General features: G+C 40.6%; 9 protein-coding genes across 9 annotated transcripts; 6 read left to right on the top strand and 3 right to left on the bottom strand.

Annotated features, from left to right (window-relative positions):
* Positions 1 to 208: 208 nt before the first annotated feature.
* On the top strand, positions 209 to 1,891 carry EAE97_001896 (uncharacterized protein; the record flags this gene model as incomplete). Its single annotated transcript, XM_038872407.1, has 4 exons — positions 209 to 608; positions 666 to 887; positions 946 to 1,031; positions 1,084 to 1,891. The coding sequence occupies exons 1-4, from the start codon at positions 330 to 332 to the stop codon at positions 1,889 to 1,891; spliced, it is 1,395 nt and encodes a 464-aa protein (XP_038736965.1). The 5' UTR covers positions 209 to 329.
* Positions 1,892 to 2,207: 316 nt separating this feature from the next.
* EAE97_001895 (uncharacterized protein) lies at positions 2,208 to 2,687 on the top strand (the record flags this gene model as incomplete). Its single annotated transcript, XM_038872406.1, has 1 exon — positions 2,208 to 2,687. One exon carries the CDS (start codon positions 2,208 to 2,210, stop codon positions 2,685 to 2,687), a length of 480 nt encoding a protein of 159 aa, XP_038736964.1.
* An 853-nt stretch (positions 2,688 to 3,540) lies between these two features.
* On the top strand, positions 3,541 to 4,626 carry EAE97_001894 (uncharacterized protein; the record flags this gene model as incomplete). Its single annotated transcript, XM_038872405.1, has 1 exon — positions 3,541 to 4,626. One exon carries the CDS (start codon positions 3,541 to 3,543, stop codon positions 4,624 to 4,626), a length of 1,086 nt encoding a protein of 361 aa, XP_038736963.1.
* Positions 4,627 to 5,312: 686 nt separating this feature from the next.
* EAE97_001893 (uncharacterized protein) lies at positions 5,313 to 6,721 on the bottom strand (the record flags this gene model as incomplete). The annotated part of the gene is made up of 7 exons (XM_038872404.1): positions 5,313 to 5,412; positions 5,467 to 5,858; positions 5,909 to 5,984; positions 6,032 to 6,179; positions 6,235 to 6,449; positions 6,500 to 6,528; positions 6,587 to 6,721. The coding sequence occupies 7 exons, from the start codon at positions 6,719 to 6,721 to the stop codon at positions 5,313 to 5,315; spliced, it is 1,095 nt and encodes a 364-aa protein (XP_038736962.1).
* Positions 6,722 to 9,214: 2,493 nt separating this feature from the next.
* Positions 9,215 to 10,530, top strand: EAE97_001892 (uncharacterized protein; the record flags this gene model as incomplete). The annotated part of the gene is made up of 2 exons (XM_038872403.1): positions 9,215 to 9,571; positions 9,646 to 10,530. The coding sequence occupies 2 exons, from the start codon at positions 9,215 to 9,217 to the stop codon at positions 10,528 to 10,530; spliced, it is 1,242 nt and encodes a 413-aa protein (XP_038736961.1).
* A 2,531-nt stretch (positions 10,531 to 13,061) lies between these two features.
* Positions 13,062 to 14,177, top strand: EAE97_001891 (uncharacterized protein; the record flags this gene model as incomplete). The annotated part of the gene is made up of 1 exon (XM_038872402.1): positions 13,062 to 14,177. One exon carries the CDS (start codon positions 13,062 to 13,064, stop codon positions 14,175 to 14,177), a length of 1,116 nt encoding a protein of 371 aa, XP_038736960.1.
* A 3,278-nt stretch (positions 14,178 to 17,455) lies between these two features.
* EAE97_001890 (uncharacterized protein) lies at positions 17,456 to 17,827 on the bottom strand (the record flags this gene model as incomplete). The annotated part of the gene is made up of 1 exon (XM_038872401.1): positions 17,456 to 17,827. One exon carries the CDS (start codon positions 17,825 to 17,827, stop codon positions 17,456 to 17,458), a length of 372 nt encoding a protein of 123 aa, XP_038736959.1.
* A 1,769-nt stretch (positions 17,828 to 19,596) lies between these two features.
* Positions 19,597 to 20,038, bottom strand: EAE97_001889 (uncharacterized protein; the record flags this gene model as incomplete). Its single annotated transcript, XM_038872400.1, has 2 exons — positions 19,597 to 19,759; positions 19,836 to 20,038. The coding sequence occupies 2 exons, from the start codon at positions 20,036 to 20,038 to the stop codon at positions 19,597 to 19,599; spliced, it is 366 nt and encodes a 121-aa protein (XP_038736958.1).
* Positions 20,039 to 22,296: 2,258 nt separating this feature from the next.
* EAE97_001888 (uncharacterized protein) lies at positions 22,297 to 24,383 on the top strand (the record flags this gene model as incomplete). Its single annotated transcript, XM_038872399.1, has 2 exons — positions 22,297 to 22,606; positions 22,657 to 24,383. The coding sequence occupies 2 exons, from the start codon at positions 22,297 to 22,299 to the stop codon at positions 24,381 to 24,383; spliced, it is 2,037 nt and encodes a 678-aa protein (XP_038736957.1).
* Positions 24,384 to 26,060: the final 1,677 nt, after the last annotated feature.

The raw sequence follows: 26,060 nt of genomic DNA, 5'->3' as shown, positions 1-26,060 counted from the left end.
AGTTTGGCCATGGAACCGCTCGAATAATCTTCTTGCATCGGTAAACTATTTGTGGATGGAATCTTCAGTTCTCATGGCTGTTTGGAGGAGATTAGACCATGCGCTAATTCATTGGGTAAAGTAAATTCTGGGGAAACAGATGTGGATATATTGCATGGCAGGGTTGTCATTTAACCTTAATGGCGAGATTGGGGAGATCGGCAGCCAAATCCTTCATGAATTTCTCAACTGCCATATTGCCGAGAAATTCTATATAAAGGAAGGCAAGATGCTGAAGCATCGAGCCAGAAAAGTACGTCAGAGGCACACCATCTCATTCGATTTTCATCATGAAGTACGGAATACTGTCTTTGTTTTTGGCAGCCATTGCAAATGGCTCAAATATACAACAAAGACAAACTATCCTGGGAACTTCTACTATTAATTTGAATAACAATACCGGTTCTACCGGACATCTTGCTTCAGGCATTCTCTATGGCATTCCAGACACTCAGGGACAGATTCCCACCTCTTTCTATTCTGATATGGGATTCAATTATGCACGAGCGGGTGGTGCCCAGGTTCCGTCACCAGGACGGGGTTGGATATGGGGATTGTCTGAGTATAAGGTCCGTTGGAAATTTTTTTGGCAAAGCAAGCGTGTAAAAATTGCTGAATGGTCCTAGGTTCGATTCGCGTCAGCTTTGTCAAACTACCGATCCACTCGAGCACATGGTGGCAAATTTATATTCCTCATCCACGATTTGTGGGGTGCAGACGGATCTCAAAACTCAAGTGCTCTTTACCCCGGAGACAATGGAAACTGGGCCTCATGGGATGCCTATTTGACTCAATTAATCTCTGACATCAATGCAAATGGTGCCACAGCTGGTCTTTCAATTGATATTGTAAGTCAAGCTGCGTTGAGCTATCGCCTTATCAAGCTTTTTAACTGACTCTACAAAGTGGAATGAGCCGGATCTCACCATATTCTGGAACAGGAGTCAAGCCCAGTACTACCAAATGTGGGGTCGAACTTATTACAGGTTAAGGTAAATACTGGAATGATTCTGTATAGAATTATATGCTAAATCAACATATTAGAGCGGCATTTCCAGGTGTTCTTCTCATTGGTCCCGCATATGCAAATTCTCCATCCCTCAGCAATACTTGGTGGACTGGCTTTGCTTCATTTGTAAAGACAAACAACAGTGTTCCAGATCAATGGGTCTGGCACATGGAAGGCGGTGGTAGTGCAAACATGGGAACAGCTTATTCGGGGCTTCAGCAAGTCCTTGCCAAATACGGACTCCCTCAAAAGACTCTCAACATCGATGAGTATGGAACCTCTGCCGAGCAAGTACCTTCCGGGACTGCTTGGTGGATTTCGCAATTAGAGAGATATAACGCTATTGGTCTAAGAGGTAATTGGCTTAGTGGGCGAGCACTTCACGATTTCATGGCTGGTCTTCTCGGTAAACCAAATGCTGGAACCTCAGCTTATTCTCCGACTGCTACTGGTTACTGGCCAAATGGAGAATGGCAGGTTTACAAGTACTATAACCTAAATATGACCGGGCATCGAGTCGGAACCTCTGCGTCAGTAGATGGTAAACTGGATACTTATGCTACAATTGGATCGACCCAAGTAAAGATTTTATGCGGAGCACGCATTGCAACCGGAACTTGGCAGATCACGGTAAACAGTTTGTCCTCAGTTGGATTACCAACATCTGGTAGTTTGAACATTCATACTTGGGGATTCCCAAATACTGGTGGCGCATTTGGTTCCGTTACAGCGCTAAACGATCTTGGTACCGTGGCTCATACTTATTCGGGAAACAGTGTGACTTTTCCTATTTATCAAGTGGATACGAGCACTGCGTATGCCTTTGAATTCAATATCAGTTAGACAAGGCAAGAAAAATGTCGGTGGAGTAGTTGTGCCTTTTATCGGGACTACTGAATACTTCTTACATATGAGCAAAATCAATCGAGGCTATTTTGAATACATAGGAAATGAACCAATCAATATATCTCTTGGCTTTAGTCGCGTGAGTCCGAGGTAAACTTTCTTTGTTCTGATCCTGATTTGGATTTCGTCATAGCCCCTCACCAAGCCATCGCTGTATTTCTTTGTCTTCACAAGTTTATTTCTACCACAACAGCTTCTCATTAATCAACAAATACAATGAAAAGTCAGAACACTATTTCAAACCCAAAGTAAAATGTCTTCAGATTCAGACAGTACGCCAGTACCCACAATCTCTCGAGAATTCAAAGGAAAGACCGAATCAGTTAATCCTACCTCAACCGAAAACGCCAAGCCTTCACAGCCCGACGTTCACCGACTCAAGCTCCCCACTGAACATCGTGACAGTACTATTTCTACACCAGACAGTATGAAAGTCGAAATTGGTAGTTCTAGCGATGGAGTTGCAGAAGCTGTCAGTCCTGTTGAAGGCCCGCCCGCGAAATCTCAAGGCGGCGTACGCGAGGCGGAGGATAACAGTAGTGATGGATCGTGGGAGGAAGTGAGATATGAAGGAACCCAAGCCTCAGAGGGAGGAACAACACAGGATTACAGGCCAGTTTGGGTAGGCCATGTCGAAGAGAAGAGTGTGTCACAGGAAGAGGAAGGTTCGGGAGATATCGCTCCGGAGTTTCGACCGAGGACTCCAAGACCTTATGGCTCTCATAGTGAATGATCAAGTTTATGAAAGTTTTGTTGAGCCAAGGGCATGGGATGGTAAGGTTTCTTGTTGAAGGTGATATCGATATGCGGTTTTCGTTGAAAGGGTCAAACTCAATCCTCGTTGTCATCCCAACTGTCTCATCGGGGAAGTCATTGTATGGAAGGTTCAAGGTACTCGGAAATTCGACCAAAAAGTCATTCTCATAATATTACTTGGGCAATCCGAGGATTACTTAAGCTTGGTCGGGAGTACAGGAAGAAATGTAAAAACCTCAATTGGGGGCATTAATCGTTATGCAGGTATGGCTGAAATTTTATGAAATTTAAAGACCAATTGATCATCTTAGTTTTTCGAATTGCTAGCCCCTTTCCCGAAAGTTCCTGCCCATGGTGTTGTTACTTGAAGCCATCTCAGCTACACTAAATCTTCGATGCGATTCTTGAATTCTACGATTTTGGAAGTAGCGAGTCCATCATTAGTGTGAAAAGTCGCGACACAAACATCCGAATCCACTCCTTCCCATTTTGTTGTCTATGGAGGGTTTTTTCTTCTCAAAAAAAATCGGTTTCCTTTTACATCATTTTGGTCAACATCATTCACCTTATCAATCCTTATTTCCAATTACCTACATGTGGATACAGCATCTTCTCACTTATTCATTCTCATAATTTTTATTTCAAGTTCTGGTTTATCTTTCCGTATTGCCCAAATCAAAAGTTCCCACTTGCTGGAAGTCATCCAACCTCAGTCACGAACCTGTCATTAAACAACAATTTAGTTGAGAAGCTTGATCGTTCGCCATTATCGGTGACGCTACTTGTTCGAATACCCCAAAACTTCTGGAAAACAATATTAGCACAAAATTATGCCTGGCTACCCGCCTGCATCAAAATTCTCACTTCCACCGCCTACGGCTTATGTGTCACCAATTCCACCTGTTCGGCCCGCGTCTTTAGACTCCAGATCAAGTGAAAGCTCATGTCCAAATGCAGGATCAAGAGCTTTGAGCTACACTGACCAAGTAACAGATGTTGAGGACTCTTGTGCAAAGCCTTCACAGTCTTGCAATTATAAACCCGGGAAAGAAATTGCTAAAGGGGGGGACTCAACTACAGAACCTCGGCGGAGGTGCAGTCAAAGCGCTGGAAGAAAAATAATGAAAAGCTCAAGTTATCGTATAGAGACTGAATATCTCAAAAGCCCCGCCGTCCATGCCTCTTTCGGGTTCGATAACGCTAATTGTGTGAAAATTAAACATCTCCCTGAAAGAATTAAGGACGGCATTCGAACACTCTTAGAAAAAGGTTGGGAGCATGGTATCCAAAAGGAAGGCCCATGTGCCAGGGACGATGAGGGTTATTACTTCAAACTCAGGAAGAGACCATTTGGTAGTGGAAACACGTATGTGGTAACTCGAATGACACGCAACATGATTGCGTACTTGGCCTCCGAGGGTTGGAAAGTACAACCTGTTCCATCACTTTTAGATCCATACGACACTTTGAATTTTCGAAAATGTGCAAAGCCCCTCCCAAAATGTTACTGGCTTGCCATGACATACGGGCATGCCGGGAAGTGGCGTCTGAAAGATCAGTTAAGCATTCTGGGTGGAGCAGACGAACTCATTGACACCATCCGCCTTACTTTGCAAGAAATGAATCTTATCTCAAGACTCAAGAAGGAGCATACTGATTCTGCGAAAAATTGGCACCAATTCTGCATCAAGGGCTCTTTTCTCCGTTCCGGAGGCCCTGAAAAGAAAAAGACGATGATGCTCAGGATTATGGAGAGGCTTGAGGAACGTGGTTGGGTCTTATATGTCGGGTGGCATCGAATCTATCACGAACGGACAGATTACGAACAGAAAATTGGGACTTGGTTGTGCGTGAAGAGTCGTGAATGGAAGCCTAATAATCCAGTGAAGATTCGCTGGCAGAGTGATTTTAATTGAGATGGAACAGTGATGATAATGCAGGGCTTAAACTCGCACTTGAAGATACAAATTGAAACGATCAACAGATCATGAACATCCTGTATGTTTTCACCTCCACTATAGGATATCTCGCTGAAGATTTATTATGGTGTTTTTTGGTGAATGTGTATCAATGGCTTAATTCTAAACTCCGGCAAAAATAATCTGTGAATAGCAAAAATCATGCCGATGACATGACAAAGTAGACCAAGGACTAAAATCACATGGTGACATTGAGTGATATGCAAAAAAATTAACAGACATAGAGATTACTGATGAACGTAAAAATCTTTCTTCGCATCTATGCCTCATCTGGCTTCCTCTTGTTGGAGAGCTGGTCTGAGAAGTTTGTAGAGTATATATCACAGTGTTGTATAGCAAGAAACTTGCAAAATCGAATTTACGGCTCTTGAAGCAGCCGGAACTTTAATCAGATTTACATAGAAAAAATTGAAATATTTCAGTCAAACCACGGTGTTTCAATTTTTTGAGAATTGATGAAGTCCTGAATGCTGGATAAAATTGAGCGCTAGTTGCCGTGTTACAAGAGATGGATAAACAGTCTGGTATTTTGAGCTATCGACTTAACAAAACGTAGAAGCTTTGTTACTGATGGAGCTCGTAATAAGACCGAGCATTCTGAATTCCTGAAGAAGTACCAAGATTCAAACTTTAAGTGTATCTGTACTTGTGCTTGCCGGCATGCGCAGATCCATTGGAAGTTTTTCTAATTGATAGACCTTGACTGAGTTAATTAGCCAGTACCTATTATATTTCCATGTCAGCTCAGATCCACATTGCATCCAACACAAAACTCACGTATCTCCAAAGGCATCTGGATTTTCCGCCACAAATTGTTCGCAAGTCAACGATCCCCCTTGGCTGCAGATCCCACCATCATTTCCCCAAACGCCTCCTGCAAAGTCTCCACAAAAAGTAGTATCAAATACTAAGCTTTGATTCGCGAAATGGCTGTCAATATCACAGGAAGAAGAACCTTGGAATATTGCTTGAGGCTTTGGCCAGAAGCTGGGTTCTGGGTGCCCTCTTTTGATATCAAACGGAATGCTATCTCGGGGAAAGAACCAAATTTTGATATAATCTGAGGTCCATTCCGTGGCGTAGATGCCGCCACCATTGGAGTTGAAAGATTTACCATAGGTAGATGCTCCAACTTGAGCTGTTGAGCCGCAGCCAGCGTAGTTGTTCAACTAGTTATCTCATGAGTAGAGTACACTGCGAATAGAAAGGGATGTCTTACAGTGCCATCACATTGATTGCTATTCATCGTACCTAGCTGTGCGTTGTCTTTGTTTGGCATGGTACAATTTGCCGAGCTTTCACTGTTAGCGGGCCGAAAGCATTGAAAAGGCAAATTGCTTACGTATGGAGAGTCATTATGTTGTCAATCTGTTGGTTGACGCCTTCGACGATATCAATTTCCCTTGATTGTAAGTTAGAAACTTTGCTAAAGTTTTCATTTTGGAAACAAATATACCCATTATTCGGCCAGTCTGGGCCAAGCAACCAAACTATTTTATGAGTCGTTAATGACTAATTTATTCATACTGGTTTTCTAGAACTTACAAGCTGGCCAGGTACCGCAAGTTCCACCAGGCATGTGCAAAATATCTGCAATAAACAATCCATGTGTCCATGATTTCTGACTCATTATACGTACACTTTTTCGTCCCGGGCCAGCAGGATCTAAAAGAGTAGTATGAGCTACTCCCATATATACTGATCCATAAGGATTTGCATTTATGAGTTGAATTGTCCTCGCATCTCTTTCGTCGACATATCTGGCGGAGGTCGTTAGTAGCGCTCAGTACTAAAAGGACGACTGACTCACGTAACATAACCGTGAGTGGGATCTGGATCCTGTAATATTTTAGCAAGAAAGATCCTTATTCGAGTGAAATATTCCATAAGTTCTTACAGTGAAAAATTGCCATCCACTGAAAAATGTCGCTCCTTCATATTTTGAGTCCAGATGGTACCACTGTTTGGGATGTGCTCCGACACCTACGCACAATACCCAACAGATTGAGAAGAACAAGCGAATCGATATCATATTAAAGGATCTACAATAACTCAATGGAATGAAATATAAGCAACTTGCTCAGGATTTGAGTATATGATTTCCAAGTTGAACTGATTCCTACCACTAAGTTCGTGTCACGAGTCCACAATAATTTGGGTAGCATTCCACAGGAGCAGTGGCACCACCACAAGACTATATCCTAATGTACCTAGGTACCTAGTATCACATTCGATATGCAATCTCTCATGTCATCTCCAATTTCTTAGATATATGAGTGGAAGTCAGTGAATGCAATGCTCCATTCACTGCCTGCGTTTTTATGATGAGCGAAATCAATTTTTTTAGCCCTAGGCCCAAGATTATAAAACCTTCATTATCACTCCCAAATTTTAACGCAAAGAGACCTCATCTCACAGCGATTAATTGAAATGACACTGGTCAGATGTTTAGACTTCACTTGTGAGGGCCTGAGTGGTATCCATAGGCAATGCGCAAGTTGCTCGATGTGTAGAAGTGAAGCAGTCAACGAACTACAAACAAACTTATTATTCGGATTCAGCTGGGAAATGGAAGCGTCGAGCTTTCAATTATATGTGGAAATTACATCGCACCAAGGTTCCATTTCAGTTTCCACAACAGTCCCTCGGTGTTCGAATTCGGGGTTCGAATTTAATTTGAGTGATGAGCGCTAGAAACTTTTGTAACTTCATGATCCTAGACTAGAATATTCATTGCATTCCGTTCTCCGAAGAATATTTCTTTGATAGATATCCAAATTTTTCATTATCATGAGTATGAGGTGTCGAAAGACTGTGGATGAAAATCTAACATATCACTGTTTTACGTGCGTGATTGACCTTTCTGCAGTGAGTGCGGATAGAACTCCTGCTCCCATCCATGAATTCCCAAAATTGGCGGCGGGGTCTAATGAGTCTAAATTGAAATGAGGTTCTACCAATCTCATTCCCACCTACGGGACGAGTGAATTTGATATTGCGGATGTGAACGAGTGTTTCTCGTCTATCTACCAGCAAAGTTTCACGATGATGAATTCACCAACTTTGGTGCTTATGTAATCGAAGCTGGTGTGTTTGGCCTTCCTGAATAGATCCTGCCACATCAGCAATTTATATTTCAGAAAGTCTCACATTATGTTAATTTTCTGGTACTGTTGGGTATTTCCGCTAGTTTTTCTCGATGTTTCATCGGCATTGCTCCGTGTGATCGCATGGAAGCTTGTGGGAATTTATCTACCTACTATAACACATATCTGCCCCTAGCCGTTGTATGAGCACTCAGACATGCGCTGTGATGCTACCACAGAAAGGATATTTGATGATTGCCTTTTGCATGATCAACTCTGGAGCCTGGCCTCTTCACTGTCATATTGTTAATGATTCCGATCCTCTCCTCGATACAATTTTTACTTCTCTCGACATGTTTCCTTTCTCGTCACCCAGGGCCAATTCTTTACCGCTCAAGCTTCGCACGCATTTTCTATGATGGTAGCTGAATGTTTTGAAAAATTCGGTCAGCTATAGAGCATGGTCAGTATAGCTGGAATAATGTCAGGCTTGGGAAATGGATATGGTGCCTGGACGAGCTGGTATGATGAATGAAATGTACCCACAGAACACACTCGAGATGTAGAGTCTAGGGGTTTAGCCTCTCGATTGGGCTCGGTGGGGCTTCGGTTGATTGACTTCACGGGAAGACACTTTCAGGGGCCAATTTTGTTTTGAACATCCTGACCTTTTGGGTTGTCTTGGGCGTTCTACAACTAGATTTCTACTAATAATATATCACTCGCTTTCTGTTTGATCTTTTTGAGATCGGTAAGTGCAACAATGATTTCGTGCTATAAATTAGAGTTTAGCGGTCCATCAAAATGATAGCTTTTCAGGAAATTAAGAGCCTTAATGAGTTGGCTCGAAAAGTTTTCTTGGGTCTCGCTTCGAACAAGCTTTGTTCAAAAATCGCTTGACCTATCACCCGGGGAGCCAAGATACAACTGGTGTGCTACATGAGTAAAACTAACCAGTGTTTTCAGTATTATCAATCGTTTGTTATGTTTGTAAGTGCGAGTATAAACAATGACTGTTTAACCCCTTCAACTGCTCGTTGAATCAAGTCTATCACAACTTAATCTCATTGATAGTAGCTTTTTGTATATAAAGAACCTATAAGAAATTATCAATTTACCCCTAGTCAAGAATGATCCTCACTTGTTTACAGGATGTCCCAAAAACAAGACAATACATGAATATTGTTTCCTACTGAAGTGAATAATTGATAATCACTCGTGTTGCCACGTGAAAATTATTGACTACTAACATCTTTTCGGTGTATGTAAACCAATTTCCGAGACATGCCGTCTACAGTAGGGCTCGGGCTATCTTAGTCCAGCCCACTTCCATCGATTAAGTTTATGATAATGTAATTGACACACTCTGTTTGATAGCATATTTCAGCTTCACATCAATACATCTGAAAACAAACAGTCTCTTTATACTTAGATCAATCATGTTACCCAGTAATCTAGCTGGAAGCTATCGACGCTACAAGGAAGATACCAATGTATTTGCAACATGGTTGTTGAATGCTGCGGAGACTTGTGGATACAATCCCGGGGACGATAACGAAACTCCCAAGCCGCAGTTAGCGCAACCAAGCACTAGACTCAAGGGAAAGGCAAGAAAAGAAGCAAAGAAAGCTGCAATCGATTCGACACCAATTCTACAAACTAAGTATATCTCAACGAAAGAGATGTTGCTGCAAGCAGAAATTATTGCAAAACACAAGAAGCCGCCCGTGGAAATGCCAAAGAATATTCGGAACACCTTGGAGCGTGCGATAAGGGCACGAACACGCTGTGCCAGTGTAAGAATACCTTACCCACCTTCAAGCGAAGAATATTTATGTTAAATATGACGTCATGCTAATTGAACACACAGTGGTTTCGTAACACCAAGACGGACCAGCACGCCGATAAGTCCAACCGCACACATGCGTATTTCATCTCAATACTTGAGAAGGCACTTGCTACACTCAATCCTTGTACTAGAAAAGAGAAAGTAACTGGCTCTAGTTCCGATTCTCAAATACGAGGCAGCAGCGCAGCTCATAGCACAAACATTTATGGCATGTTGGAGGTTGAAGATGTTGGTGCGGAAAACCTCGATATCACGACTGATGACATCATCAATGCGTCTAAATCTAAAACGAAGAAACATCTGAATATATGTGGGATGAAAATCGAGGATAAGATAGACTTAGAATTTGTCGTCTTTTGTTTCTTCGAGGATTTACAACGCATACAGGAGTTCTTGAAAGAGACATGGAAATTGGTTGTAAAGGAAGAACTGGACGCCATAACCGCTTCTCTTGTGTCTAACCTGGCTTTAAGTCTTGCTCGTCAGATTGAAGATGAGCTTACCTCAAGCCACGCACAATTTTTCGGCGTTATTCCATCTTATATTAAGATTGCGGGAATCCTACACGAAGTCAACTACATCAATCAAAAATTGGAGCAACAAGATAACAAGTCGAAGAGATCTACTTCCGACGAGTTTGTGTACTACCCCATTTTTCGTATTCTATCGAAGTATCTTCAATACGGACAGACTCAAAGTGACGGCGCACAGTGTGTCATACCTATCAGCACCCTGTTATCTGCGAACGATTTGGCCTACCAACAAAGGGGTCGGCATATCATGCCAGTCACAGCCTCCGCTATTGAACCTGAAACAATCAAGTTATTTCAATGTGCCACGTATTCAACCAGAACGGTAGTATCTAATTCAAGTACAGACCCGCGATCTGCCAAAAGTGAAAGCTAAATCTTGAGTGACACTATATCAGGCATGCCTGTTATTCGGATATTCTTCTTCTAATACAGCGTTATCTTACGTAATTTATTTCCTTGCTCTAAAAACATGCATAGGATTCCTTGAATGTTGCTGTAAAGAGGTTGGGCTTGCTGAGGTTTCCCATTCTCCTCTTTTCATCATTAGTCTTCTCGTCTATTCCTTCGATACAAATTTAGCGAACGAAATTTGGATTCACTAGAAATCAAATCTCAAACCCTAGGTTTTATTTTTGAATACTATATCGATCATTGCGATCTCGTAGTTGTATAAGATCTGGGACATTGAGGTCAAAATATCTAATTCAACCGTAAATATCTTTATTCCATTGTCCTGCATAATCTAGAACATTAAGGTCCCATTGCTCAGGTCAACATCGAACATCAAAGCTTCAATGTTCTATTCGAACTTTAAGATTCACATTTTGTGATCCGGAAACAAACTATCTCTGGCAAAGACCACTTCTGAAGTTCAAAGAGTCCAGGTTACAGCATGAGACATTATGCTGATGTTTGCAAATCATACAGATATCGACCTCATTTTCACTTCTTTGCCCGAGCATCGCATGATGTCAAGACATGAATCCGCACACGAGTCGATAAGCATCAAGTTTGCGATTATGCGTACTACATATACATAAGCTTGAAACGATTATTTCGTGTTTTTTCTGTTACTTTGAAAGCCGCCATATCGAGTGTGAGAGCGGGAGGTACCAAAGATGTCATCATAAGAGTCAAAACGAATAGGACAAAAGTTGTGGTACCGGAGAAAGTATCAGACCATCTTTCAAGGCGTTTGTAACGTTATAATTGCATAATGAATAGATTTGTCAAAGAACAATTCAGAATTGTCGTGCCGTGGTCAAAGATAAGAAGCGTTTTGACATTCGAACCAAGCCGATGTTGGTTTCCGTGGGCTTCATATTTTCTCTCTATTGATTGCTACAACTAATTTCCGACAGCAATATGAATGATTTGCCGCGATGTCACTTATTGCAGTCAAATAATAGCAGGCTATGTTAGTCTGAACCTCAGCAAGACTCTGAGGGTTACCGGAACAGCTGCAGTTGAGAACACAATGTCTCTAAAATAAAGAGCAGATTACTCTATTTGATTTGCTTGAGGAAATACTCTGCCAGAGCAGAGAATTCGAAACTATTGTACAGACCGTAGGTTATATTCACGCTGGAATTTCTCACCAGAGTTTAGACAAGAGTGTTCCAATGACTCAATTAGACATCCGAACATCAATAGCTCTTCGTTTGAACCTAGCTCGATTGAAGGGATCTTGTCCGGGTTACCCAGCTTCCACTTTAGGATGCTGGCCGGGGAAACAGAATTGAAATAAATTCGACCTTAACTATATCATTCCGAAGTGAGTTTGTATTAGATTCCCACATTCGTAGCTTCGACGTCGAAAACAGTCTATACGAAGCGACATATCCACATGAATTTGTAACTGCGAGCCTAAAAACCAATCGATGTATCTTTGAAATTCACGTATTCAGCTTCAATAGCAGGCCAATCATAGGGTGGCGATTATAGTTGTGTTAGGAGACAAATAGCATAGCCACATTGTGTTCTCAACTTTTTAAGATAGCCCCTCCTGCCCAGGGAAAAATGCATCATGAGACTCTCTGAAAGCTACGGACCTGATACCAGAACAATGTTGTAGTCTATCGTCTCCGCTATCCTTGAGCTCTGATACCAAGCAAGGAGACATTCCTGTCCAGCGAATGATGGGGTTGAAGAACCTATAGAAACCCATATTGGTAAATTTGATTGTTTCAATTGTCAAAGTCGTGTTGTATGCCGATTTGTTGGCTGTGGCAAGTCGCGTCACCTCAAGGCTCTCAAGCCTATAGAGTTCAGCACCCCACACGCTAAAAATCGAAAACACTCGCTAAGCCTAAATAGTCCTAGATGAACTTTTTCACCACTCACCGCCAGCTACGTTGACAGCGGGCCCATCGTCGACAGCCCCATTTTGACAAGTCCAATTGCTCATGTTTGCATAAATCGTAGATATGTATGTGATTCACATCATAAGATTAATGCTGCTGATAAGTGAATGAGGGGCGAGTTATCTGCAATCTTTAGAATCATCTATCAATGTTGTGAGAAAGCAATCCATATCGAAAAAACATCATCCGCCGTCAAACTTTTATATCACTCATTAGAACCTCGGAAGCTCTCACCGCAACATGATTACCTGATGACTCTTGATAACAGAGGGGAACATTAGTTCTGCTACTTCTTCCTCTCTCATTTTACTTCTTTCTTGCGTACGCTACATACATATATATCTGCCCTGGAGGTTGATGTGAGTCTTATTAGTCTCAAAGAGCCGACCTGAGATTGACATTAGAACAGTATTTTTTCGCATCTCCCCCTCGATACACCTCTACGCCCTGTCCCTCTCTGCGTCCATTCATTCACAGAATCAAAATTTTCTCGAGATAGACAGGCCACAAAGCAGTACAGTAACGCCTAAGACATTACGAAATGGGTCTCGAAAAGCTCTTCGCTGTCGCAGCGCCTAAGAAAGGATCATCGAGATCATCGTCGAATCAAACGTCTATAGCACCGATGCATCTCGAGCAAATCTTTCGATTTCCTGGAGTCTTGACCGAAGTTTCGAGCGTTGTCAAGAATCTATCAGAAGGTTACACAACATATCAAAATGGGGCAGCGCTTAGGAATCAGCTGGAATCCGTTGTGCCGGAGGTGCAAACATTTGCTTCAGGAATGAACCGATATTTGAAGAACAAGAACTGGTTGGATTTGTTTCAAACCTTCCTGGTGGGGGCGAATGTTGTCGCTGCTTTCATGGAAGTACTGCAGGGTTCGTCGGGTCTTGAAGAAATCGGGTTAAAAATTTATGGCGAACTCGAAGCACAGACAGGACTTGCTGCCCCTGACAAATTCGCGAAGCATGTTGACAAGTATATCCGGAAAGAGGCAGCGAGTGTCTATGGTGGTGATGAGGAGCATCTCTATTTTCTTTATCACCCAGATACAGATTGGCACGGCGAGTTCCACGACATCGTTCAAAATAAACCGGTGCCAAGTAATTTTGTCGGCATGTCCGAGAATCTTCACGCCCTGTGTACTTGGATGTTATTTATGCGGAAACGACTTGAGAGATCAAGGATTAATGCACGTTTTCATCTCCTGATCCCTGCGTATAGACCCATGGTTGTTAGAACGGCTTTCGTCTTTCCAGAAGAACTCTACCCTTTGACCGTCCGTGGACATATTCATAACTCGAAAGAATATGTCTGGTTAAATCTCCCTACGATGAAAGATGTTCCTTCCGACTTGTTCGAAATGTCAAATGTGGGCAATATTGCTGCTTTACCAAAGCCACCGGCACTATGGCAGCATGCTTTAACCTGGGTAGGGAGTATGGTAATGCCGAGAAAAGAGCCACCCCCAATAGTTCTTGGAAGGGGAAACGTTAGTCCTAATGCTCCTATCTCATTGGAAGATAATGAAGACGAGAAACTCGAAGCTCCAGAGGATATCCACATTCAACCTGAAACACGACAGATAGTGAGAGGTGAGAAGAGACGAAAGCACCGAAGTTCACGACCGAAGGGCGACTTCAAACAATATTGAACTTTGCTGTTACGATGTGGAACGTGGAGTTTTCCTCACGTATCTCGTGTGTGCTACATGTGTGAGTTGGACCGGCTGTCGTGGGCGCATCACCATGAAATTTAGTGGAAGCAAAGACGGGTGGAAATGAGTGATGAATTAGATACCAAATATAAAATGAAGGAATAGGATAGGAGAACATTTGTGATTTGTGGTTTGGTTAGCTTCGCGGTGGCCTCAGCACCGATCCGGGATATCGAAGCTCATAAATTACTCCGGGAAGTGGCGTTCGCGATTCTTTTCTTTTTCCATGCGATACCAAAGTAAGACAGAAATACAGATATCATGAAGAAGTCTTTGAACAAATTTTTTATATTCGTCGATGTGGCATATCATACCCAAAATTGCAATTGTAGACTTATCTGGGAAAGTTCCTAGCCATGCAGACAGCTCCAAGCCACTTCTATGGAAGAGATAAATTGATATAAATCTAAATTCAAGGTTTCAGTCAGCAATCGTCGATTACCTAGTTTTCATGCTGAAAGCCCCATGGTCAGGTAGTCGTCGAGGCTGAGCTCAGCGAAGTCCTCAACTATCATTCAACCAATCACCAGAAAGTTAGTCAATCAAACGTTAAAACTTAATTTTGATCCTCGCGAGATTGATGAGATCTACAATAGCTTTCGCTAGTAATGTATGCACGGATGTTCAAAGAGCGTCCAGTCATGTTTTTTAAGCGGTAACATTCGAAAGGTCAACGAAGTCATGGCACCCTCTCACCTCGCAAGAGAACAACGTCTGTTCAAAAGCAGAACGACCGAGTGTAGAGTACCTATTGTAACCTAGAGATACCAGATAGCTCAGTGTTTGACTATTTTCGTCAATTTCTTTGCACATGTGCTCATTTCCGTTAACACAATGAAGCACTGACGGCTTGCACGCTGCGACGAGTCATAATAGATTGCTAGAAGTGGCTTGAACAATGGATAATGAAGCCAAGTCTAGACGATTGAGTAGAGTTGCTTTTGATTTTTCAGCAAAAAGTGGTCTAGACAAGTCGATGTGTAGTCGTCTTTCAAACACATCAGATATCATCGAGGAAACTCAAACTCTAATATCGGCGAATAACTTTCGGAGATCCAGTTCAGAATTTGCAATGAATCAGCATCGCTTTATGAGTAGTAGATAGACGGCGTACCCCCTTTTCATATCAAGCACTACGCTTTGATACGATCAGGAGCTCCAGGTCGTATTCATTTTTCCATAAGTATGAAAACCTTCGTTGAAATCAAGTCTTGTGTGTATTTGTGTAGAGGTGCATTGTTTAGTCAGGGTTTACTACATCATTTTCACCACATGTTTCACTTGACTTAATGTGACCGGTTTTTAGTGCGAAGTAAGTGCTCAAGAAGCTGACATGAAATTGCTATAGCGTGTTCGAGAAAACATTCAGATTTTCGATGCATGCAGGCTTCTTAAATAAGTCACTATGCTCTGCTTCTGTATCAAGTCTGTCTCTGTGTACGTGAGCCTACCAGTAGAAGCCGAACAACCGCACTACCATCAAGCTCCTTCCTTATGTTAGTACTTGGCATCTTCCCTCAGAATTCCTCTTCCTCTTCATATTCATCTCTCGAAGATCGATCTCTTGTCACTTTCTCGGCCTTGATTCTTGAATCCGTCTCCAATATCTTGGGACGCAGTGGGTATTGTTGTCTTCCTTTTACTTCCCCTGAGAGTGCTTTTTTCGAGATATCCTCTTGATGGTCTGATTCACGCCTTCTTATGATGCGTGTAGCTCTCTTTCTTGGCGGAATAATCTTTGGGAAGCGCTTACGCTTCTCTCCTCTCATCGTAGGTAAAGAAGTCGTCTTAAAAGCTCCTGTTCGCTCGTTTTCTCTTCTCTCCTTGCCACCATTGTCATCCTTATCATCCTTGTCGTCGTCGTCTTCGTCGTCTCCACCATTGCCACCGCCACCGTCATTTTGATCCTCTCCTGGTGTCGCAGCTGGGTACCTTCTAAATTTAGTCAATATTGCCGGATCATGAATAACGATGAAGCTTGCTTTAAGCCACTGTCATGAGATCCGGGACTACCAGAATTCTGAGCGCTGGAGATAATAGAAGACAGCTACTTACACATCATGGCATACGGGACATGAATCCGTTGACATCAATCCCCGCTGGGACCTATTATGTAATGTTTGCTCATTGTGTAGGCAGTATTCTCCTCGTTGATGTGGTCCTCGTCGATGTGCTGCTCGGCAGGCAGTGGCGTGAACGAGAATACTATGGCCTCGCAGGCATACATCGGTGTAGTAGACACACATCGCTGTTTAAAACTTTTTCATTGCCTTAATTGAAAGACATGTATGATATTGAAGCTAATGAGATATGAGAGCCTAAATGTTGTAGCTATGCATTGAAATCTTCACAAAGAAAAGAATGGCTCGAACGAGTTTTGTCAAAAGCCCTGAACGAGGTCGGAAGCAAGAACGTTTATAATATAATCCTCTATTGAGCAAACCCTAAATAAAGAAACTAGAGGAAACATTATAGATTAATATGAAAGTTCTGGAAGAAGTCCTGTTTCTTATAGTATCATTTGAAAGAAAATTTCTTCAAAAATAGAAATCTAGCTCAAAGATCACTGTAAAATTGCTATTCTGAACACTCTGACTTAGATAGCGTTGAATGAAATGAGACATGCGACATTGTTATCTGTTGAAAAGGCCAACAGGCTCTTTGAAAGTGCATGACAGTATCTAAATGGACTCACTCAGCATCTGGCTTTCTTTTTATCCCGCGACACCAGAGAGTGATGATATACAATCCATGAAACAAGGATTAATCCAGTATCTTCACATCTTCTACTTTCTTTGTTTGATTTCCCGAGAAGCCCTCCGGGAGAAAAATTCTGAACTTTGCATAGAAAACCAGATAGCTGCTGTTATCAAAACACGGTTAGCAAAAGTTTCAAAAAGATAGTGGAATCCAATTTCGGAAGTTGGAGTTCTACTCGAAAATGTTGATAACTATAAAGTGGTTCGCCATGAGGTCTTGGGAACCGTTCACTTATTCAGTTCTACGGATTATATTTATCAAAAGCTTTGACTATTGAATGTGCGATACGTCTCAATTTAAACAATATTACAAACGAGGGAGGATACTCTTATTTGTACGCAGTCAAATCATTCTTCTAAGCTGACCCAATAGACCTACCAATATTGGAAGTTTATCTTTGTATCAAGTGAACCTCGTCTCTTCTCAGTTTACTTCGACCACTACCGCCCATGATATCAGCCCATTGATTTTCTTGACTGATTTGTTCTTTGCTTTTTGGCAGTTGGGATTTTTTCTCCAAAGTTCTCATTTTGGCCACGTCCACGTTTCGTTGGGGTATTATTCGCCGGCATCGAACTTTTGAAGCCCCTTCCAGTGCTCCTACCGCGTCTTACTGCGGCCGGAGCTTGGGAACGCCCACTTTGAGTCACTGTACATTGGTCTAGTTTGTCTGTTTCCTCCTTTTTCTCATTCTTCTGTTCGTATGCTTCCTCTCTCTTTAACGCTATCGCCGGCTCCTCTTCTTCAACTTCTTTTTCCTCGTCTTCCTCGCTGATCACGGTCGCGGCCTTGGCAGCGTCTTCTTGAGCCTCCCATAGTCTAACCATGTCTTATTAGCGATACACGCTGAATTGCATCAAGACTTGCGAAGCGATTCATGGTTTCTCCTCCGGCACCTCAAAGAAAAGCTGGTACCTGAGATACTCGTAGAATGATAAATGAAAGGACATCACTACTTACTTGTCTACTTCGCAAAGCCTACAATATTCTCTCGCGTTCTTGCTTTTCCGTATATTGCCATTTCTTACTTCTTCTATATCACAATATCTGAGCGGTCTGCAACTGTTTGCATAATTACAGGCCCTGGTGAAAACGAGAGAACATTCGTGGCCTTCAAGACAAGTCTCAATGTAGTAGATACACATTTCCAGTTGGACGTCGGATTTCAAAAGAAAATGGGATGAAAACTAAAACCTTGGACTAATTTACAGAAGAAGACGCAATACTTATGTGTAGAGATTTCTACAAAGATAAATTTAGGACATTTGGGCTAGCTAATCTCCAAGAACTTCTTCATAGACCGTTCACAAAAAGAGAAAAAGTAGAAAGAATTGCTTTGAAATTCACTTGTAAAGCGCCTTTTACTCTCATGTAGTATTGTTTGAGATCGAACATCCAATGGAAAAGCTGGCTTTCAGCTTATTTCAATATTTTTTACTCCAGTTGGAGGTCTCAAGAGTGATATCATTCAATGTGAATTCTTGTTAACAGCCAATTGTTTGGCATGCTCATCACTATTCAACTCGAACCCATGGAAATGGCATGAGACATCATCTGCTGGTGGTCTCAGTGAAATACTTTCTGTTAGGAATAAACTGAGCTAAATAAGTGATCAAACATCTGGCATAATTGTAACCCAAATGGGTATCATTTTCGTAGTGCCTTTATCAGAGAGTTGCGTTGAGTATAAGAGTGTTTGATATTTCTTTGAAAATTTGTTAATGCAAGCCGATCTAAGTCAGGATGCTTGAATGGACTTTTGTTAATTGGTTTGGTGACACTTTCGTTTCCATCACAGGTCCTTTTACAAATCCAACAAAAGTTCTTTTTGTCTAAGGCTAGCGCCACTATGATTCATGTTGTTCCAACCATTCAATATGTGACCGTATATCTACTCCTCCATTGTCAGCCACCTGCATTGAATAAAATCAGTTCAACAGAAATGCATTCAAGATGGCCGATAATTTATCGTCACTGCTTGCGGCGTGATTATCTAATCATCGGCTCTGAGATACTCTTTAGCTTATACTCCGAGACGCGCTTGATAGCTTCCTACCATGTCGTTGATTGTGCAATCTTCATATGGCACGGGAACGCCTTATTTGGCGTGATGATTAAAGAACGTAGCAACCGATGTGACAATTAAATTGTACGCAACACCATTCTGATCGAGTTCGGTGAGAAGCGGTTGTAAAAGGGAGGTGACTTGGGCAATTGTAGCACCTGGGATGTTTAGAGGGTAGATGACAAATCCCGTTGACGTAGTTTCGTAAATCTTCTGGCAGCCCGCATCAACAGTTTGATCGAGTAAACTAGAATGTCATGCTTCGATTAACTATTACTGACTGTTGAACATTTCGCACAGCAAATCAAGCTGAAAATATTAAAATACCTCAATTACATCTCAAATTCCAGTCACACCAATTTCTCTCCGTATCTTGCGCCGAACTAATACTCTGAGACCATATTGCAAATACTATCCTGACATATATCGATACGAAAGAGGAAGTATCAGTGTTAGATCCCGAATCGATACATCATCCATCGCCCGTGAATCACGAGAGCGCGGTAACTAGCATCCGCCATCCATATCATGTCAGCCACCTCGCCTATCACACGGTTTATCTGAAGTATGACCATCTTCCAAACTGAGCTTTCTACTTGTTTCATGGCCAATATCGTTGACCGTCGTCTGAGATTGAGAAACGATCTCTTGATCACTGAGAATTGTCGCGATAGGAGTGGACATTGCTTCCTTTCTGTATTGCATGAGTTAGCTGTAGAGAGCTGAAGAATGAATGCGAACACTGTTATCTAGGTGTTAGAAGTACTTACACGTCTTGCTCTATATTGGGATGACATTTACGGCAAGGTTCAGGATACATCCGAAGAGCAAGTTTTCGAAGATTTGCTTCGCCTGCTGAGTAGATGCTGCAGGGAATGAAAGTTGACCGTGCTCGTGCACACAGGTTAATTGCATCGAGCTTTATCCAATGTGCATCCTTGGCTGAGCATATTGTGATCTCAAAACTACACATTGTGTAGTTCAGATATCTGGGAATAAGTGTTTGTGTGAATTTCGTAGGGTCGAAGACAGATAAGGATTCAAAAACTTGATGTAATATTTTTGTTTGAGAGCAAATTTCGTGGAGAAATATATAGCCTAGTGTCCCGTACATATGCTCTAGAAGCTGCCAGATCCAAGAATTAAATCACTGTTATCCATTCCCTCTCTTTCCCTTTATCTCTTTCAATTCCCGCCCCCCTTTATTCACCAAGAAGAAGCGGTCGTGTACTTATGTCTTTCCAGTTCCTTCTTTCCCTGTGTTGGAAAGCCTCAGATCAGATCATACAATTATGCATAACGTCTGTTATGGAATGGTAGAGTATGCTTAAGACTTGCCCAGAATTTCCGGCAGAGTAATATTCTTTCGGGCTCTGAAAAATTGGAAGCTTCGTAGACAAACTCAAGCATTGATTGCTTTTGACAGAAAGAAATTTAAGCAGGAGACATGAAAATTTTTTATAAGAAAAATTTCTACCATAAAAACAAATCCCACTACAGACCGCGAAGCAAATTCACTTTGAAAATATAAGACTTCAAAGATGTGATTTCGAACAGTAGATTCAATTCAAACAATCATACCCTTTCCATATGCTTTTAAAGTTTTCTTGTGCACTTCGAGAAGACCTCAAATGTGAGAAGTTGGGATGTCTTCTTAATCACGTCTTTCATCTCATCATTCTGAAGCATTCAGCTTATCTTGTAATTGAAAAGACAGATGAGAAAATACTAGAAGTCCTCTGATTGATATATATAATTTTCAGCCCATCTCAACGCCAAAAAAGTGTTCTCAATACACAGGTTGCCATCCCACCAACAAAAGTGTATCCCACAATAGCCACAAGCATCGCACGCTCATGGTTCGCACGACTAAAAATTGTTTCTAATCCCCAATATTTTCTGCGATCCGAGGCCACAAGAATGCTGTGGATCACCATGTACGCCTTGTTGGGAGACGAGCGTCGATATTGTCGAGCCATAGTCTATGTCTGCAATGAATGTAACAAGACAGCCGATGTGCGTTATTACTCCTGGTGTAATGTGCATGAAGGTACCAATTATCATTGTGGAAAACATTACACTCAATATTATCGCGCACGATTGGCGATAGAAATGTGTAATGGTTGTTTGGCCATACGTAGGAGGAAGTATGTGTTCGAACTTTTTTGATTCAAAAGTTATATGGACTAATCACATTGTAGATCTTTGAAACATCCTCCTGGATTTCGTAATAAACACCCTAATAAGCGGAGAAAACAGAAGAAGAGTAGAGCACTTGCACCTTTCGATCGTGACAAGAAGAAGCGTCGGAAATACAAAGGGCCGAAAAAAATGGGTGAAAAGAGAATGAAATCGTGATTAATCAGTTGGTGTCACTTCAGGCTTTAGTTTTGTGCACACATCGTTGAAGAGATGCGGGGCATGAATTCATTCAGGTTTTGAAGGAGTTTTGTTAATCAGAATTTGTGGCTGATCACAACGCATTCAGTGCGTGTCAAGAATTGAAACTCAGAGAGTAAATACAAAACGTTTGCTGCTTGTTACACTAACGAAACTTGCGAATTCCCAAGGTCTTACATACGTATGAAAGAATAATAACGATGTCTATAATATAGCAGCAATAATTATGAAAAAGAAGCAATTTTCGAGGAATAGTGTCACAGTGATACTGATACTACCGCATGAATTCCCAGGTTGGAAATACGCAGTCAAGTACTCACAAGAACACTCAATCTATCCTTCAATAAACGAGAGGTTGCTGGATCCTGTCATGCCGAAGCCGTTTCTTTGAGTCGACGAGGAAATTTATCAGTGATCTACTTGATTTTAGTGAGATCAGACAAAAGAGGATGAGGCAATTCATCAGATCTCGTTTCCAGAATTTTCGTACCAAATCCAAAAAAAAGGGCAAGGCTTTCAAGAAAAGAAAAACAAAAAAAAACGAAAAAAAAAACGAAAAAAAAAAAACGAAAAAAAAAAACCATATGTGGTAACACGCATATGACGTGGACGACCAGTTGCACAGCATTACTGACTCCTAAGATGATACCAACGTGCATCCATTGAACTCGTGATGTAGTTCTCAGTCGAATGGTGGTTCGAGTATGTTGCCATATATGAAGCGACTCATAAGGCTTGTTGCCGAGTTGTTTTATTGCTCCCCTAAGGCCCCAATAAAAACGTCGATTTTCATCGAGTTTCATCAATCAGTCTAGATAACTTCGCGTCAATATGCCTGGTTGTGAAGTATGTTTTGACTTAAATCCTGGCTCCGCAGGTGGATTGATCAACTGGAAGATTCACATCACAGATGATTGTGCTTGTGAACATCGTCTGGCTTTTGAAAGTGCCCAATTTAAAAATTCTACTGGAATTCATTGTTCGGTTATTCAAAGTGGAATTTGCTTGATCGAAAAGAAGTATTCGACTAGAAATCATCGGATAGATGTGAAAGAAGGGGGGACTTTGATTCTTCGTGAAGGGTTTCCACTGATATTGGAACTCAAGAACTTGCCACGCTTCGAGTACTTTTCCAAAAGAGGTAGGGCACACAGAATTCTCATGCCAAGCTTTTATTCACAGTGTTACTAGATGCATGCCAGGGAACTGATACCAACAATCCTTGGATAAAATCCTTTGGCATATCTGAAGAAGTGCCTCCAAAATTGTCGATAAAGAAATGTAAATCTATCATTGATAGATGGATAAAAGAATGCGACAATGAGCACAGCTCTTGTTGTATCAAAGCAGCAGATGAACAAGCCCTTCCATCAAGGCTACTTGATATAAGAAAAAGAGCTCACAATGCAATCATTCTTGTGGAGGTTCATGGAAGCAACAGCTCGGAGTCAAGAACAGCCATTACACGTTATGCGACACTTAGTCACTGTTGGGGAAAAATCCAGCTTCTAAAAACAACTAAGAATTCTTTAAGCAAACATAAAAAGGGAATACGACTAAGCGTTTTGCCTAAAACCTTCCGCGAATCAATAAAAGTACTTCAAGCTCTTAGGATTCAATTTGTATGGATAAATAGTCTGTGTATAGTTCAAGATGATGATGCGGACTGGAAACGCGAGTCAGCATGCATGGCTGCCATCTATTCCAACAGCTATTTGAATATCGCTGCAACAGGTGCAAGAGATAGTAAGGGTGGATGTCTTAAGATAAGATGTTTGAAGCGACTGTCATTCACACTTGGAACAAAGTCACACCCCATCACCGATCAATACAGGAATATCGATTGGGGAATTCGACTCCGCCCTTCATTTGAGTCAGTCCATCACCGTTACAATAGTCGCGTAAGCTCTGGAACAGACGTGTTAGATAAGATAAATACCCCTCTTTTGTCTCGAGCTTGGGTCTTTCAGGAACGACAATTAGCACCGCGAACTTTACATTTCCATCCTTCCGAACTCGTAATGAAATGCAAATCAGGTCTCCGTTGCGAATGCACAATTCTTGAAAGAATGAATGATGGTTCAGGCAGTAATTCGAAGGATCAAGATAGCTTGAGACCTGAAGCTTACGAAATATTCAATCAATGGAACGAATTGGTCAGAGAGTATTCGCGATTGTTGATCACCAGGGAATCAGACCGGTTGATTGCGCTTATTGGAATCGCAACCCAATTCCAGAGAAAAGTGAATTGTGGGTATCTGGCTGGACTATGGAGTTCTGATATTGCAAATGGCTTGTTGTGGGATATTACTGGAAGCCCTTACATGAGAGAAAGAATGGATCTAAGACGAATTAAAGAGCCATTTGCCCCCACTTGGTCTTGGACTTCTCTGGTTCAAGGCGTAGGTTCTTTCACCACCTCAATTGTGTTTCACCCAGGCCAAGTGCTCACACCCGACGAGAACTTCAAATATTTGGGGACCAATATACCATATTCAGCTAGTGAATGGCACAATATGCAAGGCACAGGTTGTATCAAAATCCAATGTCTATATATATCTGCCATCGTGTACAAGGAACGAAAGCACTCTCGTGGTTCCATCAGACCCAGACTTGTCTTCAAGTGTGACTATAATCGAAATTTCAAAGTCAACTTGGATGTGCCTCCATGTGTCGCGACAGTTGATGAAATCTGCTCTGTTGCAAACGGTACTGAAATATACTGTTTACTAGTTGCAAGAAGATACCACACAGATGAAACCACCAACCAAAAAACTTCCTGGCTACATTTTCTGATATGCACACCTTTGGAGGTAACAGCGAAAGAGATCGAGATTTCAAGAATTGGAGTCTGCAGCATACTTGAAGCTGAGACACCGCTCACGTTCGCGCAAGATTTGCTTTTCAACCTGGTATGAGAACTCAGAGTATCAAATCATACATACATAACCTTTCTTAATTGGGATTTCATCTGGACTTAAGTCGCACACCCCACTTTTGGGCCACCCCCCTTTTGGGCCACCTCATAAAATATCTATATACAACTTTCAAACTTCAATAATTCAACAACTATCTAACCTTAATACAATCTTCTGTAGTATCAGTTTCATATATATTATTAGAATCCTCTATATCAATTTCATGGTTATTAGTTTTGATTTGAGCTTGATATATAGTATTAATCCCTGAAAACTTCGAATTTGGACTAGTAGAAACCTTTTTTCTTTTTTTAGGTATAATACTTTCTAATTTGTATTCCAATTTCTTTATTCGATGCTTAAAACTTATAATTTCGTAGTTCTTAGTATCAAAAACCTTTTGAATCTTTCGAAATAGTAATTGATGAGTATGAAAATCTATTTCCTTTTTAGATTTTATTATTAAAGTATATTTATATATATCGCTTACTTTTTGAAACATTTCCTATTGAATAAAAAATGAATCTGTATTCTATTGAAGTATTAGATTATTATTTGAGACTGGATTTATATTTACAACCTCCTTATTACTGTTTTCAAGTAATAATCTCGATATAATAGGTTTAGTATGGTTTAGAGGCTATAAACCTGAAGTTTTCCATTCTGAAATAATATTATTTAATGTTAAACTAGTTAGTCTTATTTTATGATAGCATACAAAAAAATTCCTTTTGCCAATAGGTATAGAATCTGATAATAAACTTAATTTATTAAGTTTATACCAATATTCGTTTTTTAAGGAAAAAAAAATTAATAAATCGAAAGGTTATAATATATATAATATATATAGTAATAAAAATAAAAAGTGTATATTGTTTTTGAAACATTCAAGTATAAATTGAGTAGTTTTATAATTTATATACCCATTCAAAACAAGCAATCTAGCCTTTTTTGAATCAAAGAGAACTATTTGAAGAATAAAGATCTTTTTTAGTCATACTAGACCTGTTTCATTAATAATCCACCCATTTTCTATAGCATAGAATTTCTAACTTTTATAATTATCAAGTTCTATAAAGAATTATTATTATTAAATACTTTTACCCTTATATATAATGAAAGATAAAAATACTTTTTCTACAATTGAAATACACTCAATAAAAAAGATTCAGCTTTTTATACCCGATTGCTTTTTTTGAATAAAATATTACTTAGTACTCTCAAATACCATACCATTTAAACCCTGACCTTCCATAATATTAGTTTCATCCATATTCTATCTATTTTCTAATTTAATATACATAATAGCTGGCAAATTCAACTTTTTAAAAAACTTACTTATAATTTCAGTAATAGTACCTGAAATATATTGATTGTTAATTCTAAATTGTTTTTTGGTTTAAATCTCAAAATTTCTATATAAAAAGTTAGATATTCATTATTTTCCAAATATAGATTCATTCCCTCTTATTTCAAAAAGGCTTTCACTGATTTTTTGTATTTACCGATGTGTAAGGCTAATACCTAAAACTTCTTGGATTAATATTTATTCTACTAATACTTTTTTCTAATTTGAAATTATTTTTTACATATTTTCAGTACCTTTTTGATAAGAAAGATGATCTTTTATATAATTCTAAAGAATAATATAAGATACTCCATATTCTAAATCAGCTT

The sequence above is a fragment of the Botrytis byssoidea genome, assembly GCF_014898295.1.
Source record: "Botrytis byssoidea strain MUCL 94 chromosome Unknown BBYS_003, whole genome shotgun sequence".
Classification (NCBI taxonomy): Eukaryota; Fungi; Ascomycota; class Leotiomycetes; order Helotiales; family Sclerotiniaceae; genus Botrytis; species Botrytis byssoidea.
Note: the sequence above shows the minus strand (reverse complement) of the source record. Positions and strands in the feature narration are given on the sequence as shown.